Below are 18679 nucleotides of genomic sequence, written 5' to 3'. Positions count from 1 at the left end.
CGTTTTAGTAGGGTAAATTTAAGCACTGCAATGTTTTCTCTAAAAAGTGCCTTGCCAAACATATCCAACAAAACGAAATTTCATTAGCCCACAGGGCAGCGCTTTACAGCTTGCACTGCCCGGACCAGCTCCGAGTGGAGCTGCCGAGGAGCCCCTCACTGACTTCCCCTCACAGGCACAAAAAGGTGCAGCTTTCAGCAGCCGATTTACCACATAATCCATAGGCAACAAAGTCTATATTGAAAGAAAGAACAATCTTATCAATGCAGGAATCATATTTTTCTCTTGTTAAACATGCTACGGTTTTTTCATCAATACCTATAAAAATAAATGAGAAATTTTGTTGATGATTTTACAACTTTTAATACATGTTTTCTGCCTCATATTTTGACTGGCCTAAGATTTTTATTTTTTACAAAAACATCATTACAGATACAAAAATTATGTTCCACCTTTGACAAACCTTATTTTAAACAATCTCCACCATTTTGCCCAAAGTACAGTTGCTTTTCTTCTAGAATAAGCTCAGATAGTCAAAATACTCATGAGGATCAACATTTCTTTCCAAATTGTCATTCCCACACTTTAGCTTCACCAGCTACCGTGGAAAACTGCCACGTAGCTTCTCATCTTACTCTTTGTTTCTTCTGCCAGCCAAGGGCTGATTTAGGGTCTGTTCAGTTAATTACTCTGGCCTTGAAACACACTATCGTTGACAACCCCTTCTGAAGAGATGAAGTGAAACTCCTAAGAGAAACACCGCCTGTCTGTTTTCTGTGACTATAACAAAATGCCTGAGACAGGCTAACTTTAGAAAGTGAAGACACATCTTTCACTATCCAGGTCACAGTTTTAAAGGCCCAAAGTCCAAGACAAGGTGGCCCAGTGGCTTGGCCTCCTTGAGGCCTCTATCATAGAGGATCCCACAATAGCAAGAGCATATGGGAAAGAGATGGTATCTCAAACCAGAGAGCCAGAGTGTTTTGGGCGTGTTAGCTTATAAAAACCTGCTCTCCAGCCGGGCGTGGTGGCGCACGCTTGTAATCCCCGCGCTTGGGAGGCAGAGACAGGAGGATCGCGCAGGTTCGAAGCCAGCCCTGCGCGTTGGCTTAGGAGACCCTGTTTCCAAATATAAAAATGTAAAAATAGGTCTGGGAGTGTAGCCCGGAGGTAGAAGGGCTTCCAGGAACCCCAGTACCACCAAAAAAAACAAAACAAAACAAAAAAAAAAAAAAACCTGCTCTCTGGAGAGCTCAGGAGTCCCAGGAAAGCGGCCCAGGTCCCTCAGAGGGCAGCTGCCCCAGGCCCCACCTCTTCAAGGTCCCACCCCACCCACGCTGTCACTCGGGAGACCAAGCTTCCAACACACGGAGCTTCAGAGGACACCGAAACCGCATCCCAACCATAACAAACGTGATCCAAGTTCTCGAATATTTCTGCCAATGGGATAGTGCCACACAGTTCTCAATTAACCATGAATTATGTTAATATAAAATTAAGCTGCACCCAAGTCCAACTTCCATGGTGATGACTGAGTTCTCGTCCTGTATCAGAATCAAGAAAGAGGCCAGAGAGCCACGCATCAGGCCTCCTGCTCCCGGCCCTGTGCGCCCCACACTGCCCCGCGCCCTTCCCTGCTGACCATCAGTAGTGGCCGTGGTACTTGTCCCAACATGCCAATTCTTGCTATGAATTCCCTCTGCATTTCCATTTGATTTACCCCGTTTATCTCATTTCGAGTTTTAAGAACTGCCAGCTGCGATGCACTCACTTGGCTTCACGAGGGTCCCGGTCTGCATTCTGTAGAATGCTGCTCTAGCACGTGCGGGATCCCCACGACTGCTGGCCATCTTCAAATGCCACGATCTGGCCGATGTGCCCACTAGCCCGCTGCCTGCCTGCAGCGGGGCGACTTGGTGCTGGGCTTCAGTCCTAAACACGTGCTTCTGCTTCACCTGAAGGCCAGCTCTCTGAGGTCAGCCCACGCTGCCTTGAGCTCTCCTGATACAGGCTCTGGGGAGAGAAGCTGGGACGGCTGCCCTCTTGGGGGCCCCCTTTCCACAGTGCGGAGCCCCGTCCACTCTGGATGGTGTGACGACCGAATGTGTCCTTTGCGCCGCCTCATAGGTCATTAAAAACGACACAGAGTGCCGCAGTCTCAGCAACGCCGCTTTGAAGGCAGAGTGGAGCGAGGACTCGAGGGGCCGCAGTCTGTGTAAGCTCTGCCAGGCCTACCAACAGGTCTCCGCAGGGGGAAGTGTGCTGGGGTGATTTTAGGTAGACGGCAGGGAGAAACTTTATACACTTACTTTAGATTACTTTTATGGCAAGTCATCTTGGCTTATAAGTTAATATAAGTGCTATATAATTAAAAAAAAACAAATTAACTGATAGCAAGAAAAATGAAATAATAGTTGAAAAATGGGTATGGCAAAACTGATGAAAGTCTAATGAAACTGACTGCATTACAGTGATGGGCTATTTACTGACTTCGTATACTGACAGTATATTTATCGTCACATATGAATTATTACTGAGTTATTAATACTGAGTTATTAATACTCAGTATTAATACACATATGAGTTATTAATACTGAGTTATTACTCATGACCAAGATCTGTAACAGGTAATCCAGTTCTTTAGCTGGTTGAGGACTACTGGGTTAAAAATTCATAAAATCTTAATGTCAGAAAAAGGCATACGAGACATACAGGTTAACTGAACCAGGAGGGGCAGCAGCGATCATCCAGTCTAATGCCTTTGCTTCACAAGCTCACTGGGTAGGCCAGGTGGACATTCACTTAGCCACATGCGCGCCTGAAATCACAGAGCGGGGTGGTCTGACCAAGAGGACACCGGCAGCCATGCGGAGGGTGGATTCTCAGCCCGCAGGTCCATCTCAGTGTCACGTGGTTGGCACAGGCACTCCACGTGGTAAGGTCTAATTATGGGCCTCACAGTTCCAAGAGAGTAATTTTTCTTCCATGGAAACAGACACAATTTGGTTATTTTTGTTGGATGGTGTAAGGTCATCAATACGCCTGACTCCAGCATCTTGAAAGTCTTTTTTCCAAAGCTCTAAAAAACACCTTGACCGTGGTAGGTGTGTGACACGGCGCCCTTAGAAGGATGCAGTGACTTGACAGCGAGGCGCAGGCCCCGACTCCATGACGCAGGGCACGATCTCACGCGCTTCCCTTCCCCAGCGGGTCAGGGATGCAGGAGGCGTTCAAAGCCCGCCACAGAATTAGGTCCCTGGTCCAAAGAAGGAGAGGGAAGAGCCGTTCTCTGTCCTCTAGGTGTCTCCCAAAGCTCTAAGGCTTATGCGGAGACCTCACTTTCCTAAGAGGGCACTGACAGAGGCCATGCTAACTCTCAGAGGCCTCAGATAACCCAGACACATGAAGACATCAGCACGATGAACACTTCGTTATTAAGAAGAGCTGGCTCCGGTGGCTCATGGGGACCACACGAGGCCTTCCTCCTCCAGAACGACTTTGCGACGAGCACATCCATTCCTACTAAGCTTTACTATGGGGTGGGGCATGTCAGCGGCAGGGTCTGATGTCTGAGTCATTGTCTCACTATTTCCACGAGTGTCTCTAGCTGGAAAGCTGCATTTACTCGCCTCGTGCAAGCAGAGTGGCGGGATCGAGCGGCCTCTGCGTTCTGCTGTTCCCTGGCTGCCGGAGGAGGCGAGCGTGGCCATCACTGCCTGGGAGCCAACTTCCCCTTGTAACTTATTATTGTTTTGGTACCGAGGACTGGACCCAGGGGCATTTAATCAGCTATGCCCCCCGCCTGCCTGCCTGCCTGCCTCCTTCCTTCCTTCCTTCCTTCCTTCCTTCCTTCCTTCCTTTCTTTTCTTTTCTTTTCTTTCTTTCTTTCTGAAACATGGCCTAAGTTGCTGAGACTGGCCTTGAACCTGTGGTCCTCCAATCTCAGCCTCCCAAGTACTAGGATTATAGGCTTGGTGCAACACACCTAGCTTTGTATTTTTTTTTTTTTTAATAAACAAAGTTTCAAGTACCTTTACTGTATATGTTTGTGGAGACTGCCCCTAGGAAACCGTGCATATTCTAAAACTCTTGATAATTTACAATGACTCTACTCCTTGGAATTGTTGACTCTGGTTTATGGACCAGGACCACTTCCAGTTTACAACCGGTATATTCTTAGCTGAACTTATGCATAACAACATAGCTTTATAAGTTGAGGCTGGAAAGACAAACTATATAAGCATTCATACAATCTTTGGGGACTTATATGGTCTAACTCCATCATCATCAAAATAAATTTTAAAGAGCTTTCCAAAGGGGTTTATTACATTGTAACTTAAATATCAGCTCTATGAGACAGTGCTAGTTAAATTTCCAGGAAATCCATATTAAAATAAAAAGAGGGTGGGTGTCAAAGTCAGAAAGATCTGGGTTTGAATTCTATCCCTGACACCTGTGTGTGACTTTAGGCATGTAATTTACTTACTGTGTTCAACTTTCATTCAATTTACTCATTGGAAATGGGGACAATAATGCTGATATTAATAATGATTAATAATGGCTGATGTAACTGTGTCAGGAAAAGTCTAAGCCTTACATTTTTAAGTGTGCTTACTCCTCAAACCAACACCATGGAACAGATAATGTTACACTCATTTTTCAGACAAGGAAATTAGTGCCAGGGTGATTAAGTAAATTGCTGAGAGCCAGAGGGCCAGCGAGCCAGGACCTGACACTGGCAAAGCGCTCACCTCCTTCATGGGAGAGCGTCTGCCTCAGAGGAGTGAAAGTCCAGCTGCTCGTATTATCACTGATATTCCTATTAATAAATACACAGTTTAGTTGAAAGCTAACATCCTACCTAAAGGTCCAACTCTTCCTTCTCAGGAGAAACGCTCCAGGAGAACCACGGCTTGAACCGATAGCAGTCAGGAATCTTCAGAGCTTTGCACGCAGTGCGGCTCACGCTCTGCTCTCAAGGCCTGGAACAGGGCATCTCTTCCTGCACACACACACACACACACACACACACACACACACACGCACGCATGTGCACACATACTCTGATCTGTGTGATATATATGCACACAAACTTCTATGTACCTAATCTTGGTGAGTTTGAGAGATCTTTTAAGGCCATGACAGCATCTTATTACTTTAGAACTTTTGCAGCTTACCAGATGCCTGGGCAGTCAAGAAATCCATCAAAAGGAAGATTTCCTTAGGATGACCGACATGATTGGATGCTTTCAAAGCGCTCAGTGATGAGACAGAGTTTCCTTCCCTAATTAACAAGTATTTCCTCTACAAGTGTCCTGGAGAAGAAGGTGCTGGACATGGAGGACAAGCACACAGTTCAGCTGCGCTCCATGAAGGAAGAGAAGGATCAGCTGCAGGTGCTGGTGTCCCGGCAGAACTCCATCATCGAGGAGCTGGAGAGGCAGCTGGTGACCGCCACCGTCAACAACTCGGCGCTCCAGAAGCAGCAGCATGACCTGATGGAGACGGTGCACAGTCTGCTGAGCATGATCGCGGCACCCAACTGTAAGTAGAGCCGCCGGGCTCCGCTTCCCAGCCTTGGAGCCTCCGGGCAGCGGGCTCTCAAAATCCTAATGCTTTCTCACCTTTCGGGAAAGGCCTACATGTGAAAGTGTGTAGGGTCTCACTATAGAACCAAGTGAAAGGAGAAGGAGGAGAAGAAGAAGGGGAAATATGTACTCTACTGCTTAACTGTTAGGAGGCAAAACCACCAAGCATTCTTTGTGTGTAAGGCTGTCAAGAGCCTACTCTGAGTTGGTTCCCTCAGCAGCTAGATGGAGGAGGCTGGCAAGATATTAGCCACAGTGTGTCTTTGTTTCTTTGGGTTTGAAGTGGAAAACACAAGAGCAGCCCACAGGAGGGCTGTGGGGATTACAAGAGACGATGTTTCAGCGGCCAGCATCACGCAGACACTAAGAAGGCACCGGCTCCCTCCTTACCAGGCCACTGAACACACTTCAACTTCCTGAAGCTGGCTCACCTGGCAGCTTTTCTGAGCTACCGGAGGGTGACAGGGAAGACTCTTCAGCCATTACGTACAGATATGATAGACCATCTCCGTGGCGTTTTATTTCTGTATTTCTCCCTTGAACAACTTTGACCTGGTTCTCCCTGTGTTTCATTTTCTAATGTGCTTCTGACTTGCACGCTTCGGACACAGATGTGCTTTGCATATTTTAAGTTTCATAGAAAAGGTCATCGTCCAACACTGTGCGCTGGGGCCAGGGCACTGCGAGCCTCCAGCTTTGCTGGGCTGAAGAGCGAGCCACGGAGCTCGGGTTCTGGCGGGAACGCAGGCGCCGCACACTAAGTTTCCTCCTCTCCGTGGGTCTCTGCTTGCCCACCCGCTGCAGCAAATCTAGGAGGCCTCTGCCCTGTAGGGCTCCAAACAGCACACAGGTGCAAGCGTGCACTCATGCAAACACGGGCACACATGCACGCACACATGCACACACTCAACGTGGCAGACTGGGAATGGGAGATGCCCACGTTGACCTCAGAGCTTAAAGCAGAAAGAATTTCACAACCCTACCTAGTAGTTTTAAAACTAAAAGATGAATGTAACACACACAGATCCACATTGTGCTCCTCTAAGATGTGAACCATTAGGGTACTATTGCTAAAAATTCAAAGAATCCAGCTGGGCAGGACGCTGCTGCCAGTAACCCCAGTGCTTGGGAGCTGAGGCAGGAGGATCACAGGCTTGAGACCGGCCTCAGTCACTTCCTGAGACCTTGATTAGAAAAAAAATAGTAGAAAGGTTCTAGGAGTGTCGTTCAGAGGTAGAATGCCCTGAGTTCAACGCCAGTATCAAAAAATAAAGAAAAAATCCAAGAAATACTAAATGTCTCAATGCAAGTCTAAATCTGATTAAGCCTCAGATATAGAAAAAGGACAGACATGCTCCCGTGGCCCCGTGCGAAGTCGGCCTCAAGGGATGGAGTTAAATGACGCAGCGCTGTTTTACGGACATTGTCTTACTATTTTTCTGTAGCATGTCTACTCCATTGCTACTCGGATGGGAAATTTTCAAAAATATTAGTTTATTATGGCTGATTGTGAAGTCCTGGAATTACAAACAGTAGAGACCAAAAAAGGAAGGCTTTTTTTTGTACTAATGTTTCAGAATTAATAAAATAGGCTGAAAGAGTAGCTCTTTTTTTGGAAAGGCTAAAAAATTGGCACACCCTTCGGCTTATTACAAGAATTCAAATGTCATAAAGCTTACCAGATGCCTGGCATTTATGTTTTTGTGAACTCCATCTAAATGTTTTACTGTTTTTAACGCAGCTAAGGACTCTCTCGTTGCTAAGGAAGAACAAATCATTTTCCGAGACTGTGCAGAAGTCTTCAAGTCAGGACAGACCACCAGTGGCGTCTACACGTTAACGTTTCCCAACTCCACGGAAGAGATAAAGGTGAGCGAGCACGACCTGTGCGGGCGCCCCGGCTCCAGCAGGTCCGGTTAGAGGACGTCCTGAGTAGGGCTCCCGCCCAGCCCCGCCCCAGCCTCGCAGCTGCCCAGAGGCCAGCGCTTGCCCAGGCTCTGCGTGGGATTCTAACTCCGCGTGGTCAGAATTGCACACTGCTTTGCTAGAAGTGCCAGGCTGTGTCACTAATTTAAGAAAAAATAGCTTCCCAAACCTGAAGTTTGGATAACTAGTTTGCCTTTTAATCATTCTTTTAAGCAATGGTTGCATTCTATGAAGGGGGAGGGGGAGGCTCGTTCTGCTCCCTTCAACAACTGTCACACAAGTGACCACTCGGATGTGAAAAAGTGATTTGTACACGTTTCACATCTCATCACTCAAAATGTTAGAAAGACGTGCACGTCCTCAGGAGAGGTTAATAAAATTAACAATTTCTACTGAGGAGGAAGGATCCTTTGGGCCCAGGCGTTGGAGACCGGCCTGGGAAACAGTGAGACCCCACTTTCACAAAAACCAACACCAAATAATCCTTACTGTGCTGCCAAATCCTTTTTTAAGTAACCCTGGCTTTCCTCTCTTTAACCTGAGCCTGGGCTGGGCTGTCGGAATGCAGCGGCCCAGTAGCGTTTGGGGCTTCTGCGGCCTCATGCCAGGGCTCTGGCAGGGCTACCACTGCGCTCTGCCCCGCCGGCCAAGGTGCCACATGTTGCCACAGGCCAGCGCACCGCAGCGTTGGCAGGAACACGGCTTCCACCTGGAAGGCTGGCTGGCTCGGTCACTCCCGGGGTTCTGCAGCGTGCACTAGTGTGCAAGGCCTAAAGTTCACCGCCTCGAGAGTGATTTCATCTCAAATACGGGAGCTCACCTCAAGGGGTTCGTTCTATGGCCATGTGGGAAGTGAACGGACTATCAGCGCTTCCCAGCCGGCCAAGCGCACAGCTGGGCACGACCTCCGCAGACTCTCCGGATTACTGAGGGAGCAGTCTCCTCAAGTTGCTCTGGGAGATTCTGAGTCTCAGATGTGTTAAAGGAAGTCACTTCCGCAGGAAGCACTTCCCTGTGGCTCTCTTTAGAGGTTCGATGAGGTTGCAGGACACAGCAGGAGAATCCTGTACAGCCTTCGTCAACGCTGGACGCTGTATACACTGATATCTCAAACCCGGCTGCAGCTACAAGGAAAAGCAGCTTACACGTCGGGCCAACACAAACAACAGAAAATGCCCTGGACATTGTACCAAATGGAAATTTTAGAAGCTCCTGGAAGTAGTATCTTTTTGAACTCCGAATTATCCCCAGTATTTAACATGGTATCAAAGAAAAACACAAGCATTTAAGTGTTTAAAGATGTGGAATTTGAAACAGTAATATATACCTTGATTATGAATTAAAAGATAAGTGCTGTGCCATTTAAGATAATACTTTACAAAGAAATCTTTCTAATTCATTCATGCTGCTTTAAATCAACCTTGAAAATCAGCTAATGTCCCTAGCGGCCTAGAAACAGTGCATCGGGGGAGGACACACACACACACACACACACACACACACACACACACACGCACACACACAAACCCGTCTGCTGCTGCAAAAGCATGACCGCTAGGCCAAGCCTTTCCATACTTTGCTATGTGGTTCCTGTGAAAACCCCCTCACGTTACTGTCTGTCATCAGGCATTTGCACATTCTCGGCCTGGCAGGGACACGACTTCCCAGGGGAGGACCGAGGCTCCAGGTACAGCATGGATGAACGCTGCCCACGCACACCCTGGGAACAGCACTGGTCCTCAGGCTCGTTCTCCTGTGGAATGCTGCCCTGGCTTGGCACAGTGTCCCAATGCGCACCATGTCACCCCAGAGCGAAGCCGTGAAACACGAAAAGGTCCAGGGTCATGGCTAGAAAGCTTTGGATTTATATTCCCTTTAGACATCTGCATGAAAATAAACCCATTTACACAGCAGGGAACAATAATCTTTCAAAGCCTCTGTCTCTGTCTCTGTCTCTCTCTCTAATAAACAGTCTACATTAAGTTACCTCTGAATCCCCTTCCAGGCTTAAGACTCTGTAATTCACAATCTAACCTCGGCAGGGACAGGCAGACAGATGTGGGTTTAAATTCCAGCTCTGCCAGTCTGTGGCTCTGGCCAAGTCCTTCCTCCTCGTTGGGCCCTGGGCTCCTAAAGTGTCCCCTGACGATGATGCTTCCCCTCCTCCCACACACCTGGAGGGTGTCATAACAGAAGTGCAGCACCCAGGATAGAGAGGGCTCCGAATGATGGATGGGTTTGCCCCAGGGACCACAAGACAACTTCTCTGCATGGCAGGGTAGCCAATTTTGCCTCGGGTCATCTACTCTAAGAAAAAATTATTCCATAGCTCATAAGAGCTAAGAACTGTATTTTATTTTTGAAGACAGTCATTAGGTATTTTGTACCAGATAGACACTGCAGGAAGGCATTCATCAGGAGCATGAGAGGAGCTTTTTCTTTTCAGAAGCCTAAGGGTTTCCTTCCTACATTCCCCAGGATCCCGACTCCTGATGTCTATCTGCGTGTTTACATTTAGTCAGTCCCTTAAGCAAGGCTTCAAGCGGCAGCATAACACTTAAGTCGAGCTTTTTTTTTTTTTTTTTGGTTTTGCTTTTTGCTGGAAAGGACCAAGGTTTCTATCAGACCGCTAGCCACACGAGGCCCGGCTAACCTCAAGTCAAGCTTTGTATCAGACCCCGAGCCATGCGAGGCCCTGCTAATCTCAAGTCAAGCTTTGTATCAGACCCCGAGCCATGTGAGGCCCTGCTAACCTCAAGTCGCAACTCCAGGTTGGAACTGGTCTTGGGCATTATCTGAGTATTTCTGCTCTGATGATCCTGATATAATCTATTTCATCCTTTTCACCCAAGTGCATCCTGGCCATGTGGATAACTGAACGCTAGCTCTCTCTGCAAGTTTCATGCCCAAAATAATCACAATTTTTCAGCTTTTATAAATCCTCTGCTTTTAAAAACATCTGGACAAAGTCTTAAGAAAATGCCTAATAACCGTATGGTGGTCACTCATGGAATCCCAGAGAGCAGCGTCACGGCTCAGGCCTTCTACGCACCGACAGTGGCTCCCGGCATCTGAGAGTCTTGCCCCTGACTCCCATAAGATTAGCTCAAACTCTAAACCAGACGGCGTGCCTTCGACATCGCTAACTTCACAACTGCAATTTTGATACCGAAGAATGAAATATTCTTCACAAGAACAAGGGGAGGCTCACCGAGAGCCAAGATGATCTGTCAGCCCGCCAGTACTCCAGAGGGCACCAGAGAATTAACCTCCACGTGTAGACACCGGGTCCTCAAACCAGGGTAGCTTACTCAATGAGTTTACCAAAATGGATTGTTAAAAAGGCATATTGATAGGACTGACCAGCGCTGGCCACTTGGTTGGCCACAGGCAAATAAGAGGCAGTATTGTTCATGAACTCATTCCGACTTGGAGCTGCGACGAGGGACTTTGGCCTATTAACAAAAAAAGGGTCAAGTTTCTCTGTTCTTGGCAGCATGATGTAGTGGAAAAAATATTACAGAGGACTTAAATAGATCTTACTCGAATCCTCGACACTATTTAATAGCTGGCTGATTCTGATCAAATCAATCAGCTTTAACTAAATCTTCTCTCCTTTCAACAATTCAGAGTTGCTTGAGATTGCAGACAATCTACGCAAAGGGTCTGGCTCTGGCCCAGGGCTTGGAAGACAGTGGTGTTCCCAATGATAAGTCCTATCAACACAACATGTCAAGAAGGGGTGTCTTTTAGCACAGCAATTTTACACACTTCATTAATCTGTGTGTGTGTGTGGTACTGGGGATGGAACCCAGGGGCATTCTACCTCCGATCCACACCCCCCGCCCTATTTTTTTATGCTTTATTTTGAAACAGGGTCTCACTGAGTTGCAAAGAGCCTAAGTAGCTGAGGCTGTCCATGAACCGTGATCCTCCTGTCTTAGCCTTCTGAATGTTGGGATTGCAAGTGTGCATCACCATGCCTGGCTTCACACCTCATTAATTTAAATTAGGGAAATAATGTTCTTGTTAATAACTCTAAGTTTCTTTGGTGGGACCTATCTTTCCAAAGAGCAGGGCATGGGGAAAGCAATGTGAACCCAGGACTTTCATGGACAGGGACCCAGTAGTGATGGAGAGAAGCCCGCAGAACAGGGTATTTGCACAGTTCTGCAGTTCCACTCCCAGTGAGACTTGGGCGGCCGCCTAAAGCGAGAGTAGGACCAGGTGCCGTCTAGGTTCACTTTTATTCTTCACCCCTCAGACCCTAACTCATAAATACGGAACAGTTCACGTCGAAGCTCAGCCCGGCCAAACTGCCTTTCTCAGTCTCCAGAAGATCCTGGCAAACAACAAAGGGAGAATATTTATAATTGGCTTTGACCCTTAACTTTAATATTTCCTACCTTGTATGCTGTAGAGAAACTATCTTACTTTCTGGAAAACTTTTCTGTCTTGCTATAATCTCATTATTGAGAACTATTTATGTAATTGTATTTTCAGGGGGTTTTAATTTCATAATAAAACTCCAGCTGAGTTGAAATTGAGCATGCATGCTCTTAGCCCAAGAAAGAATTCTGTGTTCTGAACAAAGTTTAAACTCATTTAAAGGCAGAAATGAAGAGCTGGAAAGAAAAATACCACGGGTGGTGAGCAAAGCGCAGAGAATCTGAACTTGTGCCCAGGAAGAGAGGCTGGGCCAGGTCACCCCCCAGGGCACGCTGGTGCCCCAAGGCCCTCGTGCCAAGAGAGGACCCAGGAGCCTGGCTCTCAGGGCATAGAGCTCAAGGCCCTCATGCCCAGGGAGGACCCAGGAGCCTGGCTCTCAGGGCACAGAGCTCAAGGCCCTCGTGCCCAGGGAGGATCCAGGAGCCGGCGCTCAGGGCACAGGCAGGCCTGCTGGCTCCGCTGCGCAAGGAGGCAGCGGGAGTCTTGGAGCTCCGTGGTGAACAGCAGCGCCTTCATGTGGCTGTGGAGTAGACAGGGATGACACCTAGAGGGGGCGTTCTGAAGCTGTGAGCAGTCCACTGATGGCTTCTCCCAGCTGAGGTGTCGGGCTCGGGGCTGTCTGCCCGCACGGGCCCCTCACAATGATGCTCCCAGAGCGGGCCATCTGGGCCGGCTCCTGGGCTGGGGCTGTAGCCTGGGCAGGTGGTGCAAGGGTCCATTTCACCAGCACATCGTGTCGCATCCCTGTCTATTTCCCATCAGCGTTTCATATGCCTTCAACTCACTGTTGAAAAGTAGCTGGGCGTGGTGGTGCACACTTGGAATCCAGTATTTGGTAGGCGGAGACAGGAGGATCAGTTTTGAGGCCAGACTCAGCTACCTGGTGAGGCCCTTTGCAACTCAGTGAGACCCTGTTTCAAAGGAAAAAATAAAATGGGGCTGAGGGTGCAGGGCAGAGGCAGAAAGCCCCTGGGTTCAATCTCCACATCATATAAAAGAATAAAGGTTACGAGTCAAGAACCGCCCCGTGCCTTACCCCAGAGCCCCCGTGATTCGCCTCAGGGAGCGTGCACGCTCGCCGCCCTGTTATGGCAGAGGCTGGCAGGTGGTCTGGCAGGCAGTAACTGTGCACCCCTCTCTCCCCAGGCCTACTGCGACATGGAGACCAGCGGAGGGGGCTGGACGGTTATCCAGCACCGCCAAGATGGCAGTGTGGATTTTCAGAGGACCTGGAAAGAATATAAAGTGGTATGGAAGCCTCGTTGAGCCATCCTGAAAGGGAAAACCAAACTTCATCTGTGAACACTACATTTCAGGGTTTTCAGAACCTCATTCACAAAAGCAAAACCAATCCACGAACTCGGCCTTTGTTGTGTAGAAAAGGATTATTTCCCAGGGGTGTTCAGTCTCCCCGCTAAAGAACACTCTGGTCCACTGCAGTAACTAAACTGAGACGGAAACAGCTCGTGGCTTGTGCAGGGCAGCTCGGCCCCCGGCAGGCGCCGGCACACCGGGGCTGTCCCGTGCCGCCCCAAGGCATTCCGATTATTCTAACACTAACAGTCTTCCAGGAGCAGCTTGGTTTCTTAAAATTGACCTTTTAAAACTCTGTTTTCTGAGCTGGGCATGGTGGCGCATACCTGTAATCTCAGCACTTGCAAGGCTAAGACAGGAGGATTGCAGGTTCGAGGACAGCCTCAGCAACTTAACAAGACCTTGTTTGTTTGCTAATCAAAAATAAAATAGCTTGGAGGTAGAATGCCCCTGGTTTCAATCACACACACAGACACACACTCACTCTCTCTCTCTCTCTCTCCCTCACATCTATTTTCCGGCATGAAACACCCCGTATTCCACAGCTCAGGGATAACGTCTGTTGACAGTCAATGTAAACTGATTACCATGGATTTCAAATGCGTGGAGAAACTCCACGAGGTGACTGACTTTCTGCTTGGCGCAGGGCTTCGGTGACCCTGCGGGCGAGTACTGGCTGGGGAATGAGTTTGTCTCGCAACTGACAAATCAGCAGCGCTACTCACTCAGGATCCACCTGAAGGACTGGGAGGGGAGCGAGGCGCACTCGCTGTACGAGCACTTCTTCCTCTCCAGCGAGGAGCTCAAGTACAGGTCAGTGCAGGGCGCAGCGCACGGGAGGTGCGTCCGAGTACTCAGAGACTCCGAGTCCTGCTGCGTTAGCCAGAGCGAGACTCGGACTTCCCTTAATGGTCTCGTTTCTTGGAGTTGTTACGGTCTTGGTTTTATAATATAAGGGAAATTCTATGAGAAGGGCTTTTTGCCTTGTTTCCTGTGTATCTGAGAAAGCTAGATCCTACAGCTAATGAGAGCTCATAATTACCTGTAGAAGAGGTAAATGTAAATGTTCCTATTATACTATGTCACGTGAAGAACCATAAAAGATGATACCTGGGTCTACATTGTTTTCTTCCAAAAAGTATTACAAATTAATATATTTTTTTACACTTAGACACATCTAATTCAATCCTAAAGTCAGGATTGGTTGCCAAGTGTAATGGTAACAAAATTAGGTGGGTGGTTCCACAACTCCTCTGCTCTCTGAAATAGAGTACTTCCGATTCACAGCGCCCTGTGTTCGTCGTGTCCCCACCTGCAGCGGCGAGTCTTGAATATTCCAGGGGTGTGTGTAACCCTGACTAGAATTCTAAAGCACAGCAGGAGCAGGGACAGGACAGCCGAGGGGCTGGTGTGTAAGTGCTCAGGCACCCTCGGATGCTGTCCCCGACACCGCTCTGCCCAAGCGCAGAGCGTGGCTCATGGGGCACGGGCAGGACCTTGTTCTGAGGCTGCAGGTGAGCCCCGGAAGCGGCCGCCGCCCGGCCCAGTCCCAGCACCACGCCATCAATGCCCACGAGAGCCCCTGCAAGCCGTGTGCGCTCCGGGCTCGCTTCCGCGGGAGGTCACCGGGAGCAGCATTGGGAGCTGGCTGCAAGTCCAGGGGCCTCAGCCTGAAAGCCACACACACACTGCCTTACAGACAGGGGATCGAGACTCAGAAGCATGTTTTGAAAACAGATAAACATTGATGTGACTTCTAAAACGCCAGTGGAGCAGTCTGCCACGTCTCTCAGAGAGCACAGGCTCCCCCGAGATGAGCGAGAAGACAGACATGCAGCCTCCGCGGAGGTCCCGCTCAACTGCACGGAGACCAGAGCATCCATGTGCTCTGAGGCGCAAGTGCGCCTCGCCGCGCTACCTCCAAGCTAAATATTTTCCCAACTGGCGGCAGTTAGGGATCTACAACAGAGAAATTTAAAAAAAAGAAGCAAAAAATTAAGGATTAGACTATTTGTATAAGATTTTACAAAATGGGTCATTACCCTTCTATGCTGACATTATAAAAATATTTTAAACTGAGATGGCTCTTCGAACATATTTCTTTTAGAAATACAATCAATTTTTGGATATGCCATTAAAAAAACACAGTTACTGGTTGAAAGCTTAATATCCTTGGAAACATATAACAGACAGTACATGAAAACTATCCTAAGAAACCCGATGATGTTGATGTGACAGGACTTATGATGTGATTGAAGCTTTTCTTAACTACAATGCTTCCGAATGCTGGTTGTGAGGTGCAGCTGTCTCCTCTACCCCCAAAATACTCCCCAGATGCTGGAAAACCGACAAGCACATCCTTTAAAACGGGCAGATGCACCCATAGGAGAGGATTCTTTTTCATAGAACCAAGAGCCATCTGTACGTTGAACCTTAACTATTGATTGCTTCTCACAAACACTCCAGCAGTTTTATACAAACACTGAGATTTAATTGTTAAATTAAATTACACATCAGTTTATACAATGTGTAATCTTTACCCCATTGCCCTACAGAACTGCAGAAATTTTAGAGCCATTTTAGAGTGTGACTGTTCTTAAGAATAACCAAATTTTAAAAGAAAGCACGTTAAAGGACTGAGCCATGGAGCCATCTAAAGTTACACAGCCTCTCAAACAGACTAATGAGAAGTAGTTTTTGCCCTCTGGAGCTTGCCTTTGGGAGAATTTAATGAGGTCCACGAGAAGGGACGGTTCAAAGGAGACAGGAGAGTTAAAGGGAGCACAGGGCAGGGAGGCGGCTCATTTTAGGCCTCCCATGGTTGATGGGAGGAAGCTGGAAAGAAAAGGATTTCAAACTCCAGCCGTGAGGACTCCTCAGATGGGCACTTTGGGGCAATGTCTGGAGATGGAGCGGCCGGTCTCCTCGAAACATGTAGGGACAGGCTGGAGTCCTGGCTTTGCTCAGCGCCTGGGGAAGTCTGCAGAGCTTCTGCATTAATATTTTAATTGTGAGTCGTCAACACAAGAGTCCTTAGTACGCATACTCGGGGACTCTGCCTGACACACTCTTCTGCCCAATCTTTTTACAACAAACACCTCTGCAAGCCGTGTGCCAGGGTGCCGGCAACAGGAGTCTGGTGCGCCCGGTCAAACTCTGGCTCTATATTGTCTGAGCTCAGGCTTTGGCCAGGCTCCCATCTCTGGACCTCGATGCCTTCCTACCTAAGACAAGGAGCGTGCCTTGCTCCAGGCTGCCAACGCCGGCGCCCTCAGGGCTCACGCCAACCACGTGCCTGGGCCCAGTGAACCCCGCCTGTCTTCCCCGCACTTTGTTCCGACATGAATTCTTGAAAAATCATACTGCGTTCAAGGTTGAGCGTAACTCGGGGGTCCTAAAGCTCAGTGCTCCTGCTGCCAGGGCAGGCTCTGCCCGGCCTGGGCCTGAATCTCTACCAGGACCTGGGACTCAGCTAGCCGGGCTCTGAGCCCGACATTCCATGTACCAGCGCAGAGACGCCACGGTCCCCATCGCGGAAAGCGAGCTCTGGGCTGCCCCCAACCACCGGCCCGTAGGCTTTTAGTAGCAGCAGCTCCAGCAGAGTTGTGGGAAATTTAAAAAAATCACGATTTAAAAATCACAATTTTTAGCCGGGCGTGGTGGCGCACGCTTGTAATCCCTGCACTTGGGAGGCAGAGACAGGAGGATCACGCAGGTTCGAAGCTAGCCCCGCGCGCTGGCTTAGGAGACCCTGTTTCCAAATAAAAATGCAAAAATAGGTCTGGGAGTGTAGCCCGGAGGTAGAAGGGCTTCCAGGAACCCCAGTACCACCAAAAAACAAAAAAAACAAAAAAAAAATTAAAAAATAGGTCTGGGAGTGTAGCCTGGAGGTAGAAGGGCTTCCAGGAACCCCAGTACCACCAAAAAGAAAAAAAAAAAAAAAATCACAATTCTTCTCCCTGGTCCTAGGTTCTCCTTGTTGGCCCAGCACTGGGTGATGTAAGCCAGGCTTCTGCACTGCTCGGAAAGTATGGGCTTCCATGTAGCATCTTAGTGTGACGCTTCTTTCTTTCTGGAGGCTGAACAGATTCATTACAGAACCATACAGACACGAGACAGCAGTCTAAGGGACTTACTCCACACGGTTCTGTCCATTTCTATTCCACACTCAACGACTGCTCCTTGTCTGCTCCTGTCTCGTTCCCCGCCACCCTGACCCTGCTAAAAGCCTAGAGTTTGAGGCTGTCCAGTTGCCTGGGCCTCCTCTCCATCTGAGGGATGATGGGGTCTGGGGGAAGCCCCTCTGTGCTGTAGTCCCCCCGTCTTCTGTTTATATCTGAGAGCAGCAGGAAAAGAAAGTGTCAGGCCCCGCAGTCCCTGCTGATTCTTGTGCAAGTGATATGTGTTGGAGTTTGGTGAAAACATCCCCCTCTGCCAAAGGATTTGATGATAAGTGGGTTCCTGTTTACACCAGTGCAAAATGCTTTCTCCGGAGTGGGCACCCAAGTGCACGGCCAGCGCAGCGCGCGCTTCTGTAGAATGGAATTCTTCACCAGGAAAAACTTTCCACTACGGTCAATCAACAACCCGAGCCATTACCTCGTTTATTTTTTCCTTTGCATGCTTACAGGATTCACCTTAAAGGACTTTCAGGCACTGCCGGCAAAATCAGCAGCATCAGCCAGCCAGGAAATGATTTCAGCACAAAGGACGCGGACAACGACAAATGCATCTGCAAGTGCTCACAGATGCTGACCGGAGGTAGGCGGACTGCCCTCTCTTCCTATCTGCCGGCCAGAGCCGTTTCCTAGTGTGAAAGCTGGCACTTGGGACCAAAAACCGCGACCAGAGCCAACGTCCAAATCTCAGAAATAGGGATACTAGCCTGATCCAGACTCATTTTTCGATTTTTTAGAGCGTTGGAAGTGAGTCTGTGCAGCGGGGCTGGAACTGGCTCTGTCTCCTCAGGACCCGCCCTGGCCGGGGCGGGGCCCACGGTGTGCCAGGCTCTCCTGGGTCTGCTCGCTGTGTCAGTGTGGAGAGATAATTCATGCCCATTTCCCTTCCTTTAAATAGCTTAATGTTCCAACAAGGGATTTTTCAGTTGCCTCTTTTTGGTAAGGATTTCACTAGTACACAGCAGGCACTTATAAACACACAAAAATTAGTCAGCTTCCTCTAGGACATCAGACTGAAATGAATGTCCACTTTAGATCAGGCCTCCTCGTTTCCCGCCCTTCATGTCAGATTGCTTTAAGAATGAAAACAGGAACCATTCAGAAGGCTGCGGCAGCTTGGGACCTGCTGCCAGCACCCTTCCGATATCAGAAGGTTTGGAAATCGAGCCCTGGGAGCCAGTAAGGAGTGACCGCGATAAGAAAAACGCCTGACAATACAGCCAG

The 18679-nt window shown here is 48.7% G+C and overlaps 2 protein-coding genes across 3 annotated transcripts in view; one reads left to right on the top strand and one right to left on the bottom strand.

Moving 5' to 3' along the window:
• The window catches only part of MCPH1 (microcephalin 1), a gene marked incomplete at both ends in the record, with an annotated part of 174063 nt that overhangs the window by 80063 nt on the left and 75321 nt on the right, over nt 1-18679 (bottom strand). The window lies entirely within an intron of this gene.
• Nucleotides 1-18679, top strand: part of ANGPT2 (angiopoietin 2) — a gene marked incomplete at both ends in the record, with an annotated part of 51311 nt that overhangs the window by 30226 nt on the left and 2406 nt on the right. For both annotated transcript variants that reach the window (XM_080709799.1, XM_080709798.1), the window contains 5 exons: nt 5312-5544; nt 7330-7457; nt 13110-13211; nt 13924-14090; nt 17908-18038. In XM_080709799.1, the coding sequence (XP_080565925.1) occupies nt 5312-5544; nt 7330-7457; nt 13110-13211; nt 13924-14090; nt 17908-18038 (761 nt within the window). The remainder of the gene's footprint in view (nt 1-5311; nt 5545-7329; nt 7458-13109; nt 13212-13923; nt 14091-17907; nt 18039-18679) is intronic.

The sequence above is a fragment of the Muscardinus avellanarius genome, assembly GCF_963383645.1.
Source record: "Muscardinus avellanarius genome assembly, chromosome: 14".
Lineage (NCBI taxonomy): Eukaryota > Metazoa > Chordata > Mammalia > Rodentia > Gliridae > Muscardinus > Muscardinus avellanarius.
This window is presented reverse-complemented; position numbering and strand designations above follow the sequence as displayed.